Below are 22,706 nucleotides of genomic sequence, written 5' to 3'. Positions count from 1 at the left end.
TCCTGTCAGCTATTAAACTGTTTTTCTTTGACATGTCACAGCATTTCAGTATTGAGAGACCATTTTCTCACAATATCACAAAGCAAAACTGCATCATTAAAAAATTAAAAACATGAGGTGCTAGTGGTTATGCTGGCCAAAATACGCAAAATTGCCGTACAGATCAATTAATAGAGCATTTTTTGGTCTATTGCAAATATTGTAGATTGTTTTATAGAAATCTAGATTTGTTTTTTTTGTGATAAATACACTCAGTGGTAAAATTACTACTTTTTCTTTGTATCAAAACAATACAAAAGTACTTTGTACTCTTTACTTTGTATTTTTGTGTGATAATACACTGATATTGTTATATGAATGGATAGAAATGCTGTGGTATCATACATTGTTACATACATGTATTATACTGATCATGTAAAAAAATTTCATGTATTGAATTTTTTTAATTTTTTGTGTGTTTTTGTGTTTTGTATTCAGACTTAGTCTTGTTTTTTCATTTTAATTGCAATATTGTTTAAATGTTAATCAGTTTGAGCCTACTTTCGTCACTTGTATAAAGCTGAGAAAAAGATTGTAAGTGTTTTAGCATTTTTTGAAACTATGTAATGTCAGTGGTGACAATAGTGTACACTGCGTACCATGTGGGTGACTGCTGAAGATTTGTGTAGTATACAGTGCAAGCCAGAAATTGCTTATTTTGCCTTATCAGATTTCCTATATAGTGAAAGGAATAAAGAAACTCACATAAAATATTTGAAATTTTCTTATTATTAGATACCGGTAATAGGACAGAGTGGCTATCAACCCATTAAAGGAAAATGTAGTTTTGAATATATAAATAGCATTGTGGCGCTTGTATCTAGCTATCAGCAAACAAGGCAACTACCACCATTTGTCTAGTATAATTGTATTAAGGAATATATATTCGCGCTTTGCTAGGATCAAAGGAGGACAGCAGAGGAGCGTTGCAGTGTGTACATAATTATAGCAATTTACACTGACCTATATAATTGCAGATAGTCTGGTCATGTAAACCTCTAATGCACCCGATCCTTTACTCAGTCCTATACATTTAGTAGCATCTTAAGGGGAGCACGCGTGAGGGGTCAGGCACGCGCATTTCTGCAGCAAAGCATTGCGCAGCTAAGCATACAGACACCGCAGTTATTTCAACGGCAGTTAGTCACGGCAGGAGTCAGGACCCCACTCTATGATCTGTCTCTTTTGGGTATGTCTTCTGAGTAAGCACTTCTTATTACTTGGACCTAGCTCTTCTATTAACCCTTCTTACTCCTTCATCATGTTTACATATGCCCTTACAGTGTTTGCTCCACTAATCCTCTCTCTCCTTCGCTATCACAAACCCCAGCACTCTCTAACCTAGTAATCATCTCCCCTTCTCTCTTACCTCCCCACCTGTCCTCCTCTGCTTACCTGCTCCTCAACCTCAAATCTGTCCTAAGAAAACATAAAACAAGTCGGCCACTCTCTTTCTCCCACCTGCTCTCTCTCTCTCTGCTTCTCCTCACTGCTGGAGACATATCTCCCATCCCTGGACCACCACATCTCATACCTCCCATTACTACTCCCTCCTATCGCTCCCTATCCAACATGAACTACCGCAATCTTTCAAACATAAAACCCGTGCCCCTGACGCCCACCCCCCTGCTCCCTCTCTCTGGAGCACTCTGGAATGCCCTCTCAATCTGCAATAAGCTTCATGTGATTCACGACCTTTTTCTCTCCTGCAATCTTGCCTTCCTTGGCCTCACAGAAACATGGCTAACACCCTCTGACACCGCCTCCCCTGCCGCGCTGTGTTACGGAGGCCTCCACTTCACCCACACTCCTCGACCCAGCAACAAACATGTTCTCCACCTGGCTTCTTCACTTTCTCTCTGCTGACATTCCCACCATCATCATGGGTGACTTCAACATCCCCATTGATACCCTTCAGTCAACAGCCTCCAAACTTCTGTCCCTTACCTCATCCTTTGGACTTACTCAACGGTCCTCCACAGCCACCCACACAGACGGGCATACACTAGACCTGGTATTCACCCATCTCTGCTCTCTATCTAACTTCACCACCTCCCCTCTCCCTCTATCCAACCACCATCTGCTAACCTTCTCATCCCTGTCCTCCTCACTGGTAATCCATGTCCAGCAACATGCGCACCCCCGCAGAAACTTTGCACACCTAGACACCCACACACTCTCTGACTCCATCCTACCACTGGCATCCATATCCTCACTCCATGACACAGACACTGCCACTGCTTTCTACAATGCCACTCTCGCATCAGCTATTGACACGGTTGCCCCTCTCGTCCATGGCAGAGTGTGACGTATCAATAGACAACCTTGGCACAATAACACCACTAAAAAGCTCCGGCAAGTGTCCAGGGTTGCAGAGCGGCATTGGAAGAAAACACACTCGCAAGATGACTTCACTGTATTCAAACAAGCAACACTCACTTTTAAATCTGCTCTCACCTCTGCTAAACAGGCCTACTTCACAACCCTCGTATCTTCCCTATCCTACAACCCCAAACAGTTATTCAAAACCTTTAACTTCCTCCTCCGCCCCCCACTGCCCCCTCCAACCTCCCTCATCTCTGCTGAGGACTTTGCCACACACTTTAAAAATAAGATCGACCAGACAAGGCAAGTCTTTATTTTTCAACCACCACAACCCCTTTGTATACAAGACCAATGCCCAAACCCCATAACCTCCCTATCCAACATCACTGAAGGGGGGCTTAATTGTCTCCTCTCCAAATCGCACCTCACCACCTGTGCACTCGACCCCATCCCATCCCACTTCCTCCCCAACCTCACCACCACACTTATCCCATCCCTAATCCACCTGTTCAACCTATCACTAACTTCTGGCACCTTCCCTTCTGCGTTCAAACATGCCACAATCACGCCTATCCTTAAAAAGCCAACCCTCGATCCAACTGCTATGTCCAGCTATTGCCCAATATCGCTGCTCCCATTCACTTCCAAACTCCTGGAGCAGCACGTCCATGCTGAACTTTCCTTCCACCTCTCATCTAACTTGTTGTTCGACAATCTACAATCTGGTTTCCACCCCCATCACTCAACTGAGACTGGCCTGACCAAAATCACTAACGACCTACTTACCGCCAAAGCTACTGGACAATACTCTGTACTCCTCCTTCTAGTCCTGTCCTCTGCTTTTGACACAGTTGACCACTGCATCCTACTACAGATCCTCTCCTCCTTTGGCATCAAAGACCTCGCCCTATCCTGGATCGCCTCGTACCTTTCCATCCACACATTCAGCGTCTCCCACTCCCACACTACCTCCTCATCCCACCCTCTCTCTGTTGGAGTCCCCCAAGGCTCTGTTCTAGGACCCCTACTCTTCTCAATCTATACACTTTGCTTGGGACAACTCATAAAGTCCCATGGATTCCAGTACCACCTCTATGCTGATGACACTCAGATCTACCTCTCTGGCCCAGACGTCCCCGCTCTGCTGTCCAGAATCCCAGAGTGCCTATCAGCCATATCCTTCTTCTTCTTCTCTCGCTTCCTCAAACTCAATATGGACAAATCTGAACTCATCATCTTTCCTCCATCCCACAGATCTTCCTTACCTGACCTATCTATCTCAATCAATGACATCATGCTTTCCCCCGTACCGGAAGTCCGCTGCCTCGGAGTAACCTTCGACTCTGCCCTGTCCTTCAAACCGCACATCCAAGCTCTTTCCACCTCCTGTCTCCTCCAGCTCAAAAATATCTCCAGAATCCGTCCTTTCCTCAACCTTCAATCTTCTAAAATGCTTGTGCATGCCCTCATCATTTCCCGCCTTGACTATTGCAACATCCTTTTCTGCGGCCTCCCTGCTAACACCCTTGCACCTCTCCAGTCCATCCTTAACTCTGCTGCCCGGCTAATCCATCTCTCTCCTCACTACTCCTCCGCTTCCCCCCTCTGCAAATCTCTTCACTGGCTCCCATTCCCACAGCGTATCCAGTTCAAATTACTAATACTTGCAGAAAAGCCGCGGAGACACCATCACGTGTTTCTCAACACAAGCAATGAATAGCCAGGTCTTTCACCGGGAAGGAACAACCACAGGAAGGGCAGCAGCATCCAATAAAGGAAAACCACCTATGCCAAAACATGGTATCCATCCACAGACAGCTGTTTCGGGGTATTTGCCCCTCATCAGTGTGGAGTAGGAAACTGGCTATTAGGAGCAGTGCCTAGTGAAAAGGCTATAAACATAAGGATGAATGACCTCGGGGAGATCAAAACATCCAACACTGCGGAGACACCATCACGTGTTTCTCAACGCAGTGATCCAGAACACTGCCCCCATCCCTTATGGGAAATATGCAAATGCATGCAGAAAAGCTGTGGAGACACCATCACGTGTTTCTCAACACAAGCAATGAATAGCCAGGTCTTTCACCGAGAAGGAACAACCACGGGAAGGGCAGCATCCATGTGGATGGATACTATGTTTTGGCATAGGTGGTTTTCCTTTATTGGATGCTGCCCTTCCCGTGGTTGTTCCTTCCCGGTGAAAGATCTGGCTATTCATTGCTTGTGTTGAGAAACACGTGATGGTGTCTCCATGGCTTTTCTGCATGCATTTGCGTATTTCCCATAAGGGATGGGGGCAGTGTTCTGGATAACTGCGTTGAGAAACACGTGACGGTGCCTCCACGGTGTTGGATGTTTTGATCTCCCCGAGGTCATTCATCCTTATGTTCAAATTACTAATACTGACCTACAAAGCCATCCATAACCTGTCTCCTCCATATATCTCTGAACTAATCTCCCGATATCTTCCCTCACGTAATCTTCGGTCCTCCCAAGACCTCCTTCTCTCCCCAACACTTATTCACTCCTCATCCAATCGCCTCCAAGACTTCTCCCAAATATCCCCCATCCTCTAGAACTCTCTGCCCCAACACGTCCGACTATCAACCACATTCGGATCCTTCAGACGGAACCTGAAAACTCATCTCTTCAGGAAAGCCTACAGCCTGCACTGACCCCGCTGCCTCCTCATCACTACCGAAGCTACCGCCTCACCAACACCGGAGCTCCTGCAGCCCCCAACCCACTGTCTCCTTCCCCATAATTCCGCAGAATGTAAGCCCGCAAGGGCAGGGTCCTCGCCCCTCTGTATCAGTCTGTCATTGTTAGTTTGTTTACTGTAAGTGATATCTGTAACTTGTATGTAACCCCTTCTCATGTACAGCACCATGGAATCAATGGTGCTATATAAATAAATAATAATAAATAAATAATAAAATGGTTGGTACCTACAAATTTACTATATAGGATGCAGAGTGTTTTAGCAGCAATAAATATAAAGGACTGGCGTCAAGAATCTGCATAGTGGTTAGCAGCAGTAAAAAAAACGGTGTCAAGAGTTAATGTTCAAAGTGCACAGTGATTAGCAACACTAAATATAAAAGGACCCGCTTTCAAACATACTCCAGTACAAAACCCTAACCATGACATACAAAGCCATCTACAACATGTCTCCTCCATACATCTGTGACCCCGTCTCCCGGTACTTACCTGCACACAACCTCCAATCCTCACAAAATCTCCTTCTCTACTCCCCTCTTATCTCCTTTGACCCCAATCGCATACAAGATTTCTCTCACACATGCCCCCTACTCTGGAACTCTCTACCCCAACATATCAGACTCTCGCAACTATCGAAACCTTCAAAAAGAACCTGAAGACCCACCTCTTCAGACAAGCCTACAACCTGCAGTAACCACCGATAGACCAAACCACTGCACGACCAGCTCTACCCTCGCCTACTGTATTCTCACCCATCCCTTGTAGATTGTGAGCCCTCGCAGGCAGGGTCCTCTCTCCTCCTGTACCAGTTGTGACTTGTATTGTTTAAGATTATTGTACTTGTTTTTATTATGTATACCCCTCCTCACATGTAAAGTGCCATGGAATAAATGGTGCTATAATAATAATAAATAGTAATAATAATTCTAGCAAAGCGCAAATACAGTATATATTCCTTGAAAATTTGCAATTTTACATGTTCCGGCAGCCTTCCTTCCTAAGAATCAGCCCTTCCAGGACCTCCGGTGACGTCACGGTCACATGGGCGGCCGCGCACCAATCACAAGCCGCGACGTCACCGCGACGTCACCGCGACGTCACCGTGAGGTCCTGGAAGGCTGATTCTAAGGAAGGAAGGTTCCCGGTTAGTACCAGGGCGCATCAGAGGGTAAGTATAGCGATATTTTTTATTTTAATTCTTTATTTTACACTTAAATCTGAATTCCGATACCAATTCCCGATATCTTAAACATATCGGGAATCGGTATCGGAATTCCGATTCCAGATTCAGAAGATCGCCGACTTCATGGCCGACCCCACACAGGGGTCGGGTCGGGTTTCATGAAACCCGACTTTGCCAAAAGTCGGCGACTTCTGAAAATTGCCGACCCGTTTCGCTCAACCCTACTCATGACCAATAGGCAATACCAGAAGCGTCTTACCTGGGCAAAGGAGAAAAAACTGTACTGTTACTCTGTGGTTCAAGGTGTTGTTTTCAGATGAAACTAAATTTTGCATTCCATTTGTAAATAAAGGTCCCAGTGTCTGGAGGTAGATTGGAGAGGCACACAATCCAAGCTACCTGAGGTCTATTGTGAAGTTTCCACCATCAGTGATGGTTTGGGGAGCCATGTTATCTGCTGGTGTAGGTCCACTGTGTTTTATCAAGACCAAAGTCAGCGCAGCTGTCTACCAGGAAATTTTAGAGCACTTCATACTTCCTTCTGCCGACAAGCTGTTTGGAGATGGAAATTTCATTCTCCAGCAGGACTTGGCACCTGACCACACTGCCAAAAGTACCAATACCTGGTTTATAAAACAACAGTATCACTGTGGTTGATTGGCGTGGTTGATTGGCCAGCATACTTGCCAGACCTTAACCCCAAAGAAAATCTGTGGGGTATTGTCATAAGGATGATAAAAGACACCAGACCCAGACAATGCAGACATGCTGAAGGCTGCTATCAAAGCAACCTGGGCTTCCATATCACTTCAGCAGTGCCACAGGCTGATCGCCTCCATGCTATGCTGCATTGATTTAGTAATTGATGCAAAAGGATCCCGACCAAGTATTCAGTGCATTTACTGAACATACATTTCAGTAGGCCAACATTTCAAATTTTAAAATCATGTTTCAGGCTGGTGATATAAAGTATTCTAATTTACTGAGATAGTGAATTTTGGGTTTTCATTGGCTGTAAGCCATAGTCATCAACATGAACAGAAATAAACACTTGAAATGAATCACTCTGTTTGTAATGACTCTATATAATATATGAATTTCACTTTTTGTATTTAAGAACTTAAATAATTTAACTTTTTGATGATACTCTAATTTTCTGAGAAGCACTTTTATGTCATCTGAACAATTATTTCAGTAAAGCACACATATTCTTTACATGGCTCTTGCCCAATTCTCTCTTACACTGGAGTGCTCGCTCTGCATAGTGCTTTTGTGTACTCTGAGATAGTCACTGCCGGGCACCTTTGGCAGCGGCTTTTCATTAGAGAACAAAAGGATCTTACCTTCCATGATAATCACCTGCCTGGACCCCCAATATGTGTACAGGGCCTTAGCACATATTGAGGCCTGTTTCACACGTCAGTGGCTCCGGTACGTGTGGTGACAGTTTCCTCACATACCGGAGACACTGACACACGTAGACACATTAAAATCAATGTGTCTCTGCACATGACAGTGATTTTTCGCAGACCGTGTGTCAGTGTACAAAACACGGAGACATGTCTACGAGTCTCCGGCAGCACGGTCCGCAAAGCATCCCGCACACGTGCACACGGAGAACAGTGTGCACTCTCCTCCATGTGCACGTACCGACGCAGGAGAAACAGCGCTAGAGTTAAGCGCTGTCCCCTGCATGTGGTACTGAAGCCGGCATTCATTCCTTCTCCCCAGCAAAATCAAGGTTTTTTAATTTTTTGTGTTTAACCAATTCCCGACCTGTGACGCCACGTAGGCGTCATGAAAGTCGGTGCCAATCCGACCTGTGACGCCTATGTGACGTCATGGAGGAATCGCATCCCTGCAGCTCGGGTGAAAGGGTTAACTCCAATTTCACCTGATCTGCAGGGACAGGGGGAGTGGTACTTCAGCCCAGGGGTGGTGGCTTCACCCCCTCGTGGCTACTATCACTCTGATTGGCTGTTGAAAGTGAAACAGCCAATCAATGCGATTTGTAATATTTCACCTATGAAAATGGTGAATTATTAAAATCCAGCTATGGCCAATGCTGCAATATCATCGGCTATGGCTGGAAACCCTGATCTGCCCCCCCACCACCGATCGACTCCCCAGTCCGCCGTCCTGTGCTCCGCTCCCCTCTGTCCACCTGTACGCTCCCCTGTCCTCCTGTCCGCTCCCCCCGTGCTCCGATCTCACCCCCCCGTGCTCCGATCCCCCCCGTGCTCCGATCCCCCCTCATACTTACCGAGCCTCCCAGTGTCCGTCCGTCTGCTCCATGGGCGCTGCCATCTTCCAAAATGGCGGGCGCATGCGCAGTGCTCCCGATGAATCTGCCGGCCGGCAGATTCGTTCCATGTACATTTTGATCACTGTGATTAAACCTATCACAGTGATCAAAATAAAAAAAAATTGTAAATGAACCCCCCCTTTATCACCCCCATAGGTAGGGACAATAATGAAAATAAAGAAAATATATTTACTTTTATTTTTACACTAGGGTTAGGGTTAGAACTAGGGTTAGGGTTAGGGTTAGGGCTAGGGTTAGGGCTAGGGTTAGGGTTAGAATTAGAATTAGGGTTAGGGTTAGAATTAGGCTATGTGCACAAGGTGCGGATTTGGCTGCGGATCCGCGGCGGATTGGCCGCTGCGGATTTGTAGCAGTTTTCCATCAGGTTTACAGTACCATGTAAACCTATGGAAAACCAAATCCGCTGTGCCCATGGTGTGGAAAATACCGCGCGGAAACGCTGCATTGTATTTTCCGCAGCATGTCAATTCTTTGTGCGGATTCCGCAGCGTTTTACACTTGTTCCTCAACAGGAATCCGCAGGTGAAATCCGCACAAAAAAACGCTGGAAATCCACGGTAAATCCGCAGGTAAAACGCAGTGCATTTTACCTGCGGATTTTTCAAAAATGGTGCGGAAAAATCTCACACGAATCCACAACGTGGGCACATAGCCTTAGGGTTAGGGTTGGAATTAGAGTTAGGGTTGGAATTAGGGCTAGGGTTGGAAATAGGGTTAAGATTAGGCTTGTGGTTAGGTTTAGGGGTGTGTTGGGGTTAGGGTTGGAGTTAGAATTGAGGGGTTTCCACTGTTTAGGCACATCAAGGGTCTCCAAACGCAACATGGTGCCACCATTGATTCCAGACAGTCTTGCATTCAAAAAGTCAAATGGTGCTCCCTCCCTTCCAAGCCCTGATGTGCGCCCAAACAGTGGTTTACCACCACAAAGGGGTTACAAGCATACTCAGGACAAACTGGGCAACAATTTTTGGGGTCCAATTTCTCCTGTTACCCTTGCGAAAATAAAAAATTGCTTGCTAAAACATAATTTTTGAGGAAAGAAAAATGATTTTTTTATTTTCATGGCTCTGCATTGTAAACTTCTGCTGTGAAGCACTTGGGGGTTCAAAGTGCTCACCACACATCTGGATAAGTTCCTTGGAGGGTCTAGTTTCCAAAATGGGGTTAATTGTGGGGAGTTTCTACTGTTTAGGCAGATCAGGGGCTCTGCAAACGCAACGTGACGCCCGCAGACCATTCCATCAAAGTCTGCATTCCAAAACGTCACTACTTCCCTTCTGAGCCCCGACGTGTGCCCAAACAGTGGTTTACCCCCACATATGGGGTATCAGCATACTCAGGACAAAAAGGGCAACAAATATTGGGGTCCACTTCTCCAGTTACCCTTGTGAAAATAAAAAAATACTTACTAAAACATAATTTTTGAGGAAAGAAAAATGATTTTTTATTTTCATGGCTCTGCATTGTAAACTTCTGTGAAGCACTTGGGGGTTCAAAGTGCTCACCACATGTCTAGATAAGTTCCTTGGGGGGTCTAGTCTCCAAAATGGGGTCACTTGTGGGGGGTCTCTACTGTTTAGGCACATCAGGGGCTCTGCAAACGTAACATGATGCCCGCAGGCCATTCCATCAAAGTCTGCATTCCAAAACATCACTACTTCCCTTCTGAGCCCTGACGTGTGCCCAAACAGTGGTTCCCCCCCACATATGGGGTATCAGCGTACTCAGGAAAAACTGGACAACAATGTTTGGGGTCCAATTTCTCCTTTTACTCTTGTGAAAATAAAAAATTGAGGGCTGAAATATAATTTTTGAGCAAAGAAAAATGATTTTTTATTTTCACGGCTCTGCGTTATAAACTTCTGTGAAGCACTTGGGGGTTTAAAGTGGTCACCACACATCTAGATTATTTCCATGGGAGGTCCAGTTTCCAAAATGGGGTCACATGTGGGGGAGCTCCAATGTTTAGGCACACAGGGGCTCTCCAAATGCCACATGCTGTCCGCTAACTATTGGAGCTAATTTTTCATTCAAAAAGTCAAATGGCGCTCCTTCCCTTCCAAGCCCTGCCGTGTGCCCAAACAGTGGTTTACCCCCACATGTGAGGTATCAGTGTACTCAGGAGAAATTGCCCAATACATTTTAGGATCCATTTTATCCTGTTGCCCATGTGGAAATGAACAAATTGAGGCTAAAATAATTTTTTTGTGAAAAAAAAGTACTTTTTCATTTTTACGGATCAATTTGTGAAGCCCCTAGGGGTTCAAAGTGCTCACTATGCATCTAGATAAGTTCCTTGAGGGGTCTAGTTTCCAAAATGGGGTCACTTGTGGGGGAGCTCCAATCTTTAGGTACACAGGGGCTCTCCAAACGCGACATGGTGTCCGCTAACGATTGGAGCTAATTTTTCATTCAAAAGTCAAATGGCGCTCCATCCCTTCCGAGCCTTGCCGTGTGCACAAACAGTAGTTTGTGACCACATATCAGGTATCAGTGTATTTAGGAGAAATTGACCAACACATTTTAGGATTCATTTTATCCTGCTGCCCATGTGAAAATGAAAAAATTGAGGCTAAAATAATTTTTTTGTGAAAAAAAAGTACTTCTTCATTTTTACGGATCAATTTGTGAATCACCTTGGGGTTCAAAGTGCTCACTATGCATCTAGATAAGCTACTTGGGGGGTCTAGTTTCCAAAATGGGATCACTTGTGGGGGAGCTACAATGTTTAGGCACACAGGGGCTCTCCAGACGCGACATGGTGTCCGCTAAAGATTGGAGCCAATTTTTCATTGAAAAAGTCAAATGGCGCTCCTTCCCTTCCGAGCCCTGTCGTGCGCCCAAACAGTTGTTTCCCCCCATATGGGGTATCGGCATACTCAGGAAATATTGTACAATAACTTTTGGGTTCCAGTTTCTCTATTTACCCTTGGGAAAATAAAAAAAATGTTGCTAAAAGATCATTTTTGTGACTAAAAAGTTAAATGTTCATTTTTTCCTTCCATGTTGCTTCTGCTGCTGTAAAGCACCTGAAGGGTTAATAAACTTTTTGAATGTGGTTTTGAGCATCTTGAGTGGTGCAGTTTTTAGAATGGTGTCACTTTTTGGTATTTTCAGCCATATAGACCCTTCAAACTGACTTCAAATGTGAGGTAGTCCCTAAAAAAAATGGTTTTGTAAATTTTGTTGTAAAAATGAGAAATCACTGGTCAATTTTTAACCCTTATAACTTCCTAGCAAAAAAAATTTTGTTTCCAAAATTGTTCTGATGTAAAGTAGACATGTGGGTAATGTTATTTATTAACTATTTTGTGTCACATAACTCTCTCGTTTAACAGAATAAAAATAAAAAATTTTAAAATTGCGAAATTTTCAATTTTTTTTGCCAAATTTCCATTTTTTCACAAATAAATGCAAAAATTATCGACCTAAATTTACCACTAACATGAAGCCCAATATGTCACAAAAAAATAATCTCAGATTTGCTAAGATGCATTAAAGCATTCCTGAGTTATTACCTCAAAAAGGGACACTGGTCAGAATTGCAAAAAATGGCCAGGTCATTAAGGTCAAAATAGGCTGGGTCATGAAGGGGTTAAAATAAAGTTTGTGGTCACCTCCCGCCTCCCACCCCCTGTGTGCCCGCCCACTTGCATTAAAAGGGGGCGGGCACACAGGGGGTGGGAGGCGGGAGGTAACCGCAAACTTTATTTTAAACACAAAAAAAATAAAAAAACCTTGATTTTTCATTTCTTCTCTCCAGCGAATGCTGCTGGGGAGAAGGAATGAATGCCGGCTTCAGCACGACACGCAGGGGTCAGCGCTTAACTCTAGAGCTGTGTCCTGCACTGTCCGTGTGGTCCTCAGTCGGCACACGGACGGCACACGGCTACCGCACGTGTGCCACACTGATGTGCCACGTGAGCACACGGACACACAGACATGGATAACTCCGGTACCGATTTTTCCGGTACTGGAATTATCTGGACGTGTGAGACTGGCCTTAAGGAGTACGGGCACTTTATCTCTGACTTACTAAAAGGGGTGTGAACATTTAAAGTGACTACGACAGCATGATTGTCAAATATGGCCCTGATTATGGGTCTCAAAAAATTAAAAGTTTGATTTGTGTAGCATTTTCCAAGTTCAGATTTTTTGGTCACTAAAAAAACGATGCGATGCCACATGTTTATTTTTTTAATATCTTTACTTTTAATGGGGGAAAAGGATGGTGATTTGAACTTTATTTTTTTGTCATATTTTTAAAACTTTTTTTTTAAAGAACATTTACACTGTTCTCTTTAGTCTCATTAGGGATTGTCTACTTGCTTGTGTTATATACAGCAGTGCCACTGCATTTCTGCATAAAGCAAAAATTATGGTCTACTTTGAAACCTGGCCACAGACTAGGTTTAAAAGGAGATGTGTTAATGATGAGTTTTTAACAGACCCCTGGGTCTCATAGCAACCCATCGGCGACCTGCAATCATGTCACTGGCGAGCCTATGGGTGCATGGAATATTGCACCTCCATGCCGAGCATGGTAAATGGTGCTGTCAGAGTTTCACAATGTCAAGTTAGGTGTCAAATTAGACTTTTTTGTGCTTGGACATCCCAATGCTGTGTTATCTGATTAGGGTAAAACTTTGCTATATCTGTATCATTGTAAGCAGTGTAAAAAGAATATGATTATCAAATGTTGACTGTCTGCCCTCATTTTTGTGTAATCTGTATGATAATTTTTACTTTTAATACTATATATGTGTACTTTAATCTATTTGTAATCTTGCCTGAAGAAGGAGCCACTGTGCTCTGAAAGCTTGCAAACATATTATTTTCTGGTTAGCCAATAAAGGTATCACTCCTAGAATACTTCTGCCATCATTGGGCAGAAAAGTATTCACATTGATTTTTCTGTCTAACACGGTACCACAATACAATTTGTTATTGTACATCATTACTTTTAATGTAGAAAGCTCATTTAAATAGTGTACCTTAGGGCTGCATGTCCTCCCTCTTTGTAGTATTATATCTTGCTTGAATTTGGTTCAAATGTAGATGTTTTAGTTAGCAAGGCTGTTAGTATTCAAATTTTGTCATTGATATAGTATGCGCACATTCTCCATAATCCAGATGAACTAGATGTTGAGGCGCAAATTTTATAATTTTGCAAACTACTGCTATAAAAGCATTATTCTCAATCCTGCCAATTGGCACAGCATAGCAAATAGATAAAAGCCATTATGCTATTCACATTTCATGTATCGCACATTTCCTTGCTTTAGCACAGTAAAATTGAGTGCAGCCATTATCTATTTGCTATGTAAGAATTTTTTTGGTTATGCACCAGTTCAGACTAGATTGCTGTTCAGTCAGTTTTCCTATATTTAATTGGCACAGCATAGTTATGGAACAAGATCTGTCCAAACCTGCAGTTGCCAGGAACAGAACAGGCATTTATAGGACATTTCACAACTTTCCCAAATTCTTATGAAAACATTTAAAACACATCCTGCATTGTAGCCAATTTATTATACATTTTGGAGTCAATGCCGACTCCGACTCCTCCAAAATGGACACCAACGCTGACTCCACAGTCCTGCTATGAAATACTATACACTAGCCTTTGTGCCCAATTCTTGCTTTACACTATTTTTCAAAAAAAATTGTACTATCCTTGAAGACTTTGGACTCTTTATCCTTTGCACTGGACATTGCACTAGTATATTTCATAAAACCTAATAAAGTAAAAGCAAAGCAAAATATTTTTTTTTTCAAATGGAGTAGTTTAAAATAATAGCTTAATATTAGACAATTCTCCCTTATATGTGTATGTTTTTATTATTAGTCACATTCTAACATGATATAATTGTCTCTTAGACTCACACAGGAGAAAAAGAGAAGATTTGCCCATATTGTGGCCAGAAGTTTGCAAGCAATGGGACTCTCAGGGTACATATACGAAGCCATACAGGTACGAATATCTGTTTAGTCAAGAACATACAATAACCACTAGTGTAGAGTGATACATTTTCATTATTTACGTGAGGTTTATAGCTGCTACTGAAAATTCACAGCTAAACACATCAGATTCTGTAACTTCCTGAACTTGATGAATAAGGGTCATCTGATGACTGCACTGCATCTGGAGCTCCTTTCATGTGATGTGCTTGGGGATGCATTCCTATTTCTTGTTCCCTGGTAATTATGCCAATAAAAATGCCTATCCTATTTCTTATATTTGAAGGAAAATGAACTCCTTCTAATAAGTACAACATCTCTGTTATTTTGAATAATGAGACTGGCGATTCATATGCCAGTTTAATTATGGCCAAAATAAGATGTGCCAAATTCATTAAGAGGTGCACACCACTTAATGAATTAATTGCATATTATCAAGGGTGTGCACCTCCGTGCACCTCACCAGAAATGCTACTCTAATTAGAGATTATACTAATATTTCTGATGTAAGACACGCCCCAACTTTCCTTGAATTTGCCGAGTGGGTGTAGCCCAACTCCGCCTTACCCTGGCTACTCCCTAACTCAGCCCATTTTGGTGGAGCTGCTTGAAACTGAAGTGAAAACGACTAAAGTTACAAAAAATGTTGTATACTATAGTACTGAGAAAAAGTGTTGCTACTATTCAGAGTGTTTTAAATCACTTTTCCAGGTGGAAACATTTTGATGTATTGGCTGAAAGTGTTCTTGAAAGAAATAATATTGAAGCACAGAGTTTTTATGAATTAAGAGGATAACTTCCAAAAAGGACATAAAGAAGCACATTTAATGTAATCTGTAATCATTCAAACATATTAATTGCTTATTAGTGTGAGGAGTAAATTGAAGTAGTAGGCTGCCTGTGAAAAGCACTCGTCTTAACTGCGAATAGCACTCATTTTAACTTTCTTTCCACCAATTCAAGAATGAAAGAAAACATTTGATCTGGGATGACCATTGATCTGGGATCACTTTCTTGGCCTTTATTTTGTTGATCCAGACTTATTAGTAGTTGCTGCCCTTTTTGTGCTCTATGTCAGGTGTCTTTTAACCACTTTCTGACATTTGCAGTATATATACGTCATGGCTTGGAAGTACTTCTTGACCGATGAGGTATATATACATCATTGCAATCCGCCGTGCACAGGAACTGTGCCCAGGCAATCGCCTCTGGGTGTTCAGCTAACGTCATAGCTGACACATGGCTCTCATTGCCAGGAGCAGTGCATGCAGTACTCCCAGCAGCTTATCATTTGCAGCATTTAGAAGGGAGGGAGATCCCTCTTCCTTCCGTTCGCCCCCCCCATGAATTCATCGCGAGGCCCCGATCATTGCCATGATGATTGTCACGCTCATGCCCTGACTGAAGGGCATGAGCCAAGGAGGTTTTTGGCCCCACTGTGCCACGAACCAGACTACCCTGGAAGGGGCGTGACTATGACAGCTGCCTTGGTTTTCACTGGAGCCTCTGATGGTGAGGTCAGGCTTGTGCGCCAGGCAGCTGCCAGGTGCTACTCCAGGGTGGTGTCTGGCTGTGGCTGCTGATCCCACTTGGAGAACAGGAACACTAGGACAGGTGTGGGCATCAGGCAGGATTAGCAGATGAGCACAGATGAAACTCAGATGAGTAGGCTGGCACGGCTGAGACTCAAGGCTGGCAGAGAGAGGACTGGCAGGAATGACAGGGACACAGGGCTGGCAGGAAAGGCAGAGACACATGGCTGGCAGGCACAGCAGAGTCACAGGGCTGGGAGGAACGGCAGAGACACAGGGCTGGCAGGAACGGCAGAGACACAGGGCTGGCAGGAATGGCAGAGACCCAGGGCTGGCAGGAGCGGCAGAGACACAGGGCTGGCAGGAATGGCAGAGACACAGGGCAGGTTGGTGTGGTGTATGAAGGAACAGGTATGGACCTGTTCACACAGGAGGTGCAGGTATGGATATGTAGTATGAAGGAACAGGTAGGGACCTGTTCACACAGGAGGTGCAGGTAAGAAAACAAGCAGGAAGGAATGAAGTATGAAGGAACAGGTTGGGACCTGTTCACACAGCCAATGCAGGTACAGAAACAAGCCAGAAGGAAAGGAGTATGAAGGAACAGGTAGGGACCTGTTCACACAGGAGATGCAGCTATGGAAACAAGCAGGAAGGAATGGAGTGGGAACGAACAGGTTGGAACCTGTTCACACAGAAGAGAACCGCAAGGCTGCGGATAGGAATGGACAACCACAACCAATATACAGAAATACCCAGAAAAACCACCAAGCAGAGAATAGATATAAAATGCCTTTATTATATATAATTGGCAAATACAGTATAACACATTGTGCGCACAACAGAACAAAAAATAATAATTAAAATGTGGTAGAGGCTGACCCAGTTTATATTTATATATATCTACATAAAAAGGTAGTGTATCCCTCAAATAGTGTATTCATAAAAACTAAAATAACAAAAAGGCAAAAATATGTGATATATATTTTGCATATGAAAAGATGTTTATATCATATATATACCGTAACCTATATTAATCAATTAAAGTAAGTGATAATAATCATCATATCACATGTGCAAAAAATATAAGGTGCAATGATATGTCTGAAAACTAAAAAAATGTGCAAAAATACCAAAAAGTGCCTTAATATATGTGCAAATTTAAAAAATGTGCAAAATAGCAGTGGCAAATCCCAAAAGAAGCCTTATAGCGGCCTATCAGCACAGCACATACATATTACCACATATGCAGCAATATATCATATAAGATGCAAAAAATGCCATATACCGGCCTATATGCAGTTCAGCACAGCATATACGTATCTCCACATATGCAGCAATGTAGCATATAAAGTGCAAGGTGCCGCCCGCCGTAAAATTCAGTAGGACAAACCACTAAAGTGTACCAACCAAAGTGCAAAGTGCATTGAGAGGGAAATATACACACTCTACCTTAATGTCAGGGTCAGCCACGTCCCGTAGTATTGCACCCCGATGCGCGTTTTGGATATTAATCCTTCGTCAGGGGGTCTGCGGATAGGAATGGTAGAGCAGCAGGAGATGGAGCAGTAACAGAAGCTAAGCAGAGCGGAACCACAAGGAATGTGGAGAGGAGCTGCAGCAAGAGGTTTCTGCAGCAGCAAAAGCTAAGCAGAGCGGAACCACAAGGAATGAGGAGAGGAGCTGCAGCAAGAGGTCCTGCAGCAGCAGAGCAGAGTAGAATGGAGCAGAACCACAAGAGTGCGGAGCAGAGGCAAATGTCATGATTCTCAATGGCGAGAGAACATAGCCCAGCATATATGAGAACTAGCTCTTGGAAGATGGAAACTATACTGACCATGAACTAAACCTGCCGCACAACTAGAAGTGGCCGGGTAGCATGCCTACGTTTTTTAACCCTAGATGCCCAGCGCCAGCCGGAGAACTACCTAATCCTAGCAGAGGAAAAGACAGTCCTGGCTCACCTCTAGAGAAATTTTCCCAAAAGGCAGACAGAGGCCCCCACATATATTGGCGGTGATTTTAGATGAAATGACAAACGTAGTATGAAAATAGGTTTAGCAAAATCGAGGTCCGCTTTCTAGATAGCAGGAAGACAGAAAGGACACTTTCATGGTCAGCAGAAAACCCTATCAAAACACCATCCAGAAATTCCTTTAAGACTCTAGCATTAACTCATAACACCAGAGTGGCAATTTCCGATCACAAGAGCTTTCCAGACACAGTAACGAAACAGCAGCTGTGAACAGGAACAAAATGCAAAAACACACAAGGACAAAAGTCCAACTTAGCTGGGAGTTGTCTAGTAGCAGGAACAAGCACAGAAGGCTTCTGATTACATTGTTGACCGGCAAGAAACTGACAGAGGAGCAAGGTTATATAGCGACTCCCACATCCTGATAGGAGCAGGTGAACAGAGGGGATGATGCACACAAGTTCAATTCCACAAGTGGCCACCGGGGGAGCCCAGAATCCAATTTCACAACAGTACCCCCCCTCAAGGAGGGGGCACCGAACCCTCACCAGAACCACCAGGGCGATCAGGATGAGCCCTATGAAAGGCACGGACAAGATCGGAGGCATGAACATCAGAGGCAGTGACCCAAGAATTATCCTCCTGACCGTATCCCTTCCATTTGACCAGATACTGGAGTCTCCGTCTGGAAACACGAGAGTCTAAGATCTTTTCCACAACGTACTCCAACTCACCCTCAACCAACACCGGAGCAGGAGGCTCAACGGAAGGCACAACCGGTACCTCATACCTGCGCAACAATGACCGATGAAAAACATTATGAATCGAAAAGGATGCAGGGAGGTCCAAACGGAAGGACACAGGGTTAAGAATCTCCAATATCTTGTACGGGCCGATGAACCGAGGCTTAAACTTAGGAGAAGAAACCCTCATAGGGACAAAACGAGAAGACAACCACACCAAGTCCCCAACACAAAGCCGAGGACCAACACGATGACGGCGGTTGGCAAAAAGCTGAGTCTTCTCCTGGGACAACTTCAAGTTGTCCACCACCTGCCCCCAAATCTGATGCAACCTCTCCACCACAGCATCCACTCCAGGACAATCCGAAGATTCCACTTGACCGGAGGAAAAACGAGGATGAAACCCCAAATTACAGAAAAACGGGGACACCAAGGTGGCAGAGCTGGCCCGATTATTGAGGGCGAACTCCGCCAAAGGCAAAAAAGCAACCCAATCATCCTGATCCGCAGACACAAAACACCTCAAATATGTCTCCAAGGTCTGATTAGTCCGCTCGGTCTGGCCATTAGTCTGAGGATGGAAAGCAGACGAAAAAGACAAATCTATGCCCATCCTAGCACAGAATGCCCGCCAAAATCTAGACACGAATTGGGTCCCTCTGTCAGAAACGATATTCTCAGGAATACCATGCAAACGAACAACATTTTGAAAAAACAGAGGAACCAACTCGGAAGAAGAAGGCAACTTAGGCAAGGGAACCAGATGGACCATCTTAGAGAAACGGTCACACACCACCCAGATGACAGACATCTTCTGAGAAACAGGCAGATCCGAAATAAAATCCATCGAGATGTGCGTCCAAGGCCTCTTCGGGATAGGCAAGGGCAACAACAATCCACTAGCCCGAGAACAACAAGGCTTGGCCCGAGCACAAACGTCACAAGACTGCACAAAGCCTCGCACATCTCGTGACAGGGAAGGCCACCAGAAGGACCTTGCCACCAAATCCCTGGTACCAAAGATTCCAGGATGACCTGCCAATGCAGAAGAATGAACCTCAGAGATGACTCTACTGGTCCAATCATCAGGAACAAACAGTCTACCAGGTGGGCAACGATCAGGTCTATCCGCCTGAAACTCCTGCAAGGCCCGCTGCAGGTCTGGAGAAACGGCAGACAATATCACTCCATCTTTAAGGATACCTGTGGGCTCAGAATTACCAGGGGAGTCAGGCTCAAAACTCCTAGAAAGGGCATCCGCCTTAACATTCTTAGAACCCGGTAGGTACGACACCACAAAATTAAACCGAGAGAAAAACAACGACCAGCGCGCCTGTCTAGGATTCAGGCGCCTGGCAGACTCAAGGTAAATTAAATTTTTGTGGTCAGTCAATACCACCACCTGATGTCTGGCCCCCTCAAGCCAGTGACGCCACTCCTCAAAAGCCCACTTCATGGCCAAAAGCTCCCGATTCCCAATATCATAATTCCGCTCGGCGGGCGAAAATTTACGGGAAAAAAAAGCACAAGGTCTCATCACGGAGCAGTCGGAACTTCTCTGCGACAACACCGCCCCAGCTCCGATTTCAGAAGCGTCGACCTCAACCTGAAAAGGAAGAGCAACATCAGGCTGACGCAACACTAGGGCGGAAGAAAAGCGGCGCTTGAGCTCCCGAAAGGCCTCCACAGCATCAGGGGACCAATCAGCAACATCAGCACCCTTCTTAGTCAAATCAGTCAATGGTTTTACAACATCAGAAAAACCAGCAATAAATCGACGATAAAAGTTAGCAAAGCCCAAAAATTTCTGAAGACTCTTAAGAGAAGAGGGTTGCGTCCAATCACCAATAGCCTGAACCTTGACAGGATCCATCTCGATGGAAGAGGGGGAAAAAATGTATCCCAAGAAAGAAATCTTTTGAACCCCAAAAACACACTTAGAACCCTTCACACACAAGGAATTAGACCGCAAAACCTGAAAAACCCTCCTGACCTGCTGGACATGAGAGTCCCAGTCATCCGAAAAAATCAGAATATCATCCAGATAAACAATCATAAATTTATCCAAATAATCGCGGAAAATGTCATGCATAAAGGACTGGAAGACTGAAGGGGCATTTGAAAGACCAAAAGGCATCACCAAATACTCAAAATGGCCCTCGGGCGTATTAAATGCGGTTTTCCACTCATCCCCCTGCTTGATTCGCACCAAATTATACGCCCCACGGAGATCAATCTTAGAGAACCACTTGGCCCCCTTTATACGAGCAAACAAATCAGTAAGCAGTGGTAACGGATATTGATATTTAACCGTGATTTTATTCAAAAGTCGATAATCAATACACGGCCTCAAAGAGCCGTCTTTCTTAGACACAAAGAAAAAAACGGCTCCTAAGGGAGATGACGAAGGACGAATATGTCCCTTTTCCAAGGACTCCTTTATATATTCTCGCATAGCAGCGTGTTCAGGCACAGACAGATTAAACAAACGACCCTTAGGGTATTTACTACCCGGAATCAAGTCTATGGCACAATCGCACTCCCGGTGCGGAGGTAGTGAACCAACCTTGGGTTCTTCAAAAACGTCACGAAAGTCAGACAAGAATTCAGGAATCTCAGAGGGAATAGATGATGAAATGGAAACCAAAGGTACGTCCCCATGAGTTCCTTTACATCCCCAGCTTAACACAGACATAGCTCTCCAGTCGAGGACTGGGTTATGAGATTGCAGCCATGGCAATCCCAGCACCAAAACATCATGCAGATTATACAGCACCAGAAAGCGAATAACCTCCTGGTGATCCGGATTAACACGCATAGTCACTTGTGTCCAGTATTGTGGTTTATTACTAGCCAATGGGGTGGAGTCAATCCCTTTCAGAGGTATCGGAGCCTCCAGTGGCTCCAAATCATACCCACAGCGTTTGGCAAAGGACCAATCCATAAGACTCAAAGCAGCGCCAGAGTCGACATAGGCGTCCGCGGTAATAGATGACAAAGAACAAATCAGGGTCACAGATAGAATAAACTTAGACTGTAAAGTGCTATTTGAAACAGACTTGTCAGGCTTCTTAGTACGCTTAAAGCATGCTGATATAACATGAGTTGAATCACCACAATAGAAGCACAACCCATTTTTTCGTCTAAAATTCTGCCGCTCGCTTCTGGACAGAATTCTATCACATTGCATATTTTCTGGCGTTTTCTCAGTAGACACCGCCAAATGGTGCACAGGTTTGCGCTCCCGCAGACGCCTATCGATCTGAATAGCCATCGTCATGGACTCATTCAGACTCGCAGGCACAGGGAACCCCACCATAACATCCTTAATGGCATCAGAGAGACCTTCTCTGAAAATCGCCGCCAGGGCGCACTCATTCCACTGAGTAAGCACAGACCATTTGCGGAATTTTTGGCAGTATATTTCAGCTTCATCTTGCCCCTGAGACAAGGACATCAAGGCCTTTTCCGCCTGAAGCTCTAAATGAGGTTCCTCATAAAGCAACCCCAAGGCCAGAAAAAACGCATCCACATTGAGCAACGCAGGATCCCCTGGTGCCAATGCAAAAGCCCAGTCTTGAGGGTCGCCCCGGAGCAAGGAAATTACAATCCTGACCTGCTGTGCAGGGTCTCCGGCAGAGCGAGACTTCAGGGACAAAAACAATTTGCAATTATTTTTAAAATTTTGAAAGTGAGATCTATTCCCCGAGAAGAATTCAGGCAAAGGAATTCTAGGCTCAGACATAGGTGCATGAACAACAAAATCTTGCAAATTTTGTACCTTTGTGGCGAGATTATTCAAACCTGTAGCTACACTCTGAAGATCCATTTGAAACAGGTGAACACAGAGCCATTCAAGGATTAGAAGGAGAAAAATGGAGGAAGGCTGCAGTATAGG

At 44.4% G+C, this 22,706-nt stretch overlaps 1 protein-coding gene across 1 annotated transcript in view; it reads left to right on the top strand.

The window, feature by feature from the left end:
- Positions 1 to 22,706, top strand: part of PRDM5 (PR/SET domain 5) — a 522,790-nt gene that overhangs the window by 314,134 nt on the left and 185,950 nt on the right. The window contains exon 15 of the mRNA XM_077279028.1: positions 14,478 to 14,571. Within this exon, the coding sequence (XP_077135143.1) occupies positions 14,478 to 14,571 (94 nt within the window). The remainder of the gene's footprint in view (positions 1 to 14,477; positions 14,572 to 22,706) is intronic.

The sequence above is a fragment of the Ranitomeya variabilis genome, chromosome 1 (assembly GCF_051348905.1).
Source record: "Ranitomeya variabilis isolate aRanVar5 chromosome 1, aRanVar5.hap1, whole genome shotgun sequence".
In the NCBI taxonomy this organism is placed as follows: domain Eukaryota; kingdom Metazoa; phylum Chordata; class Amphibia; order Anura; family Dendrobatidae; genus Ranitomeya; species Ranitomeya variabilis.
This window is presented reverse-complemented; position numbering and strand designations above follow the sequence as displayed.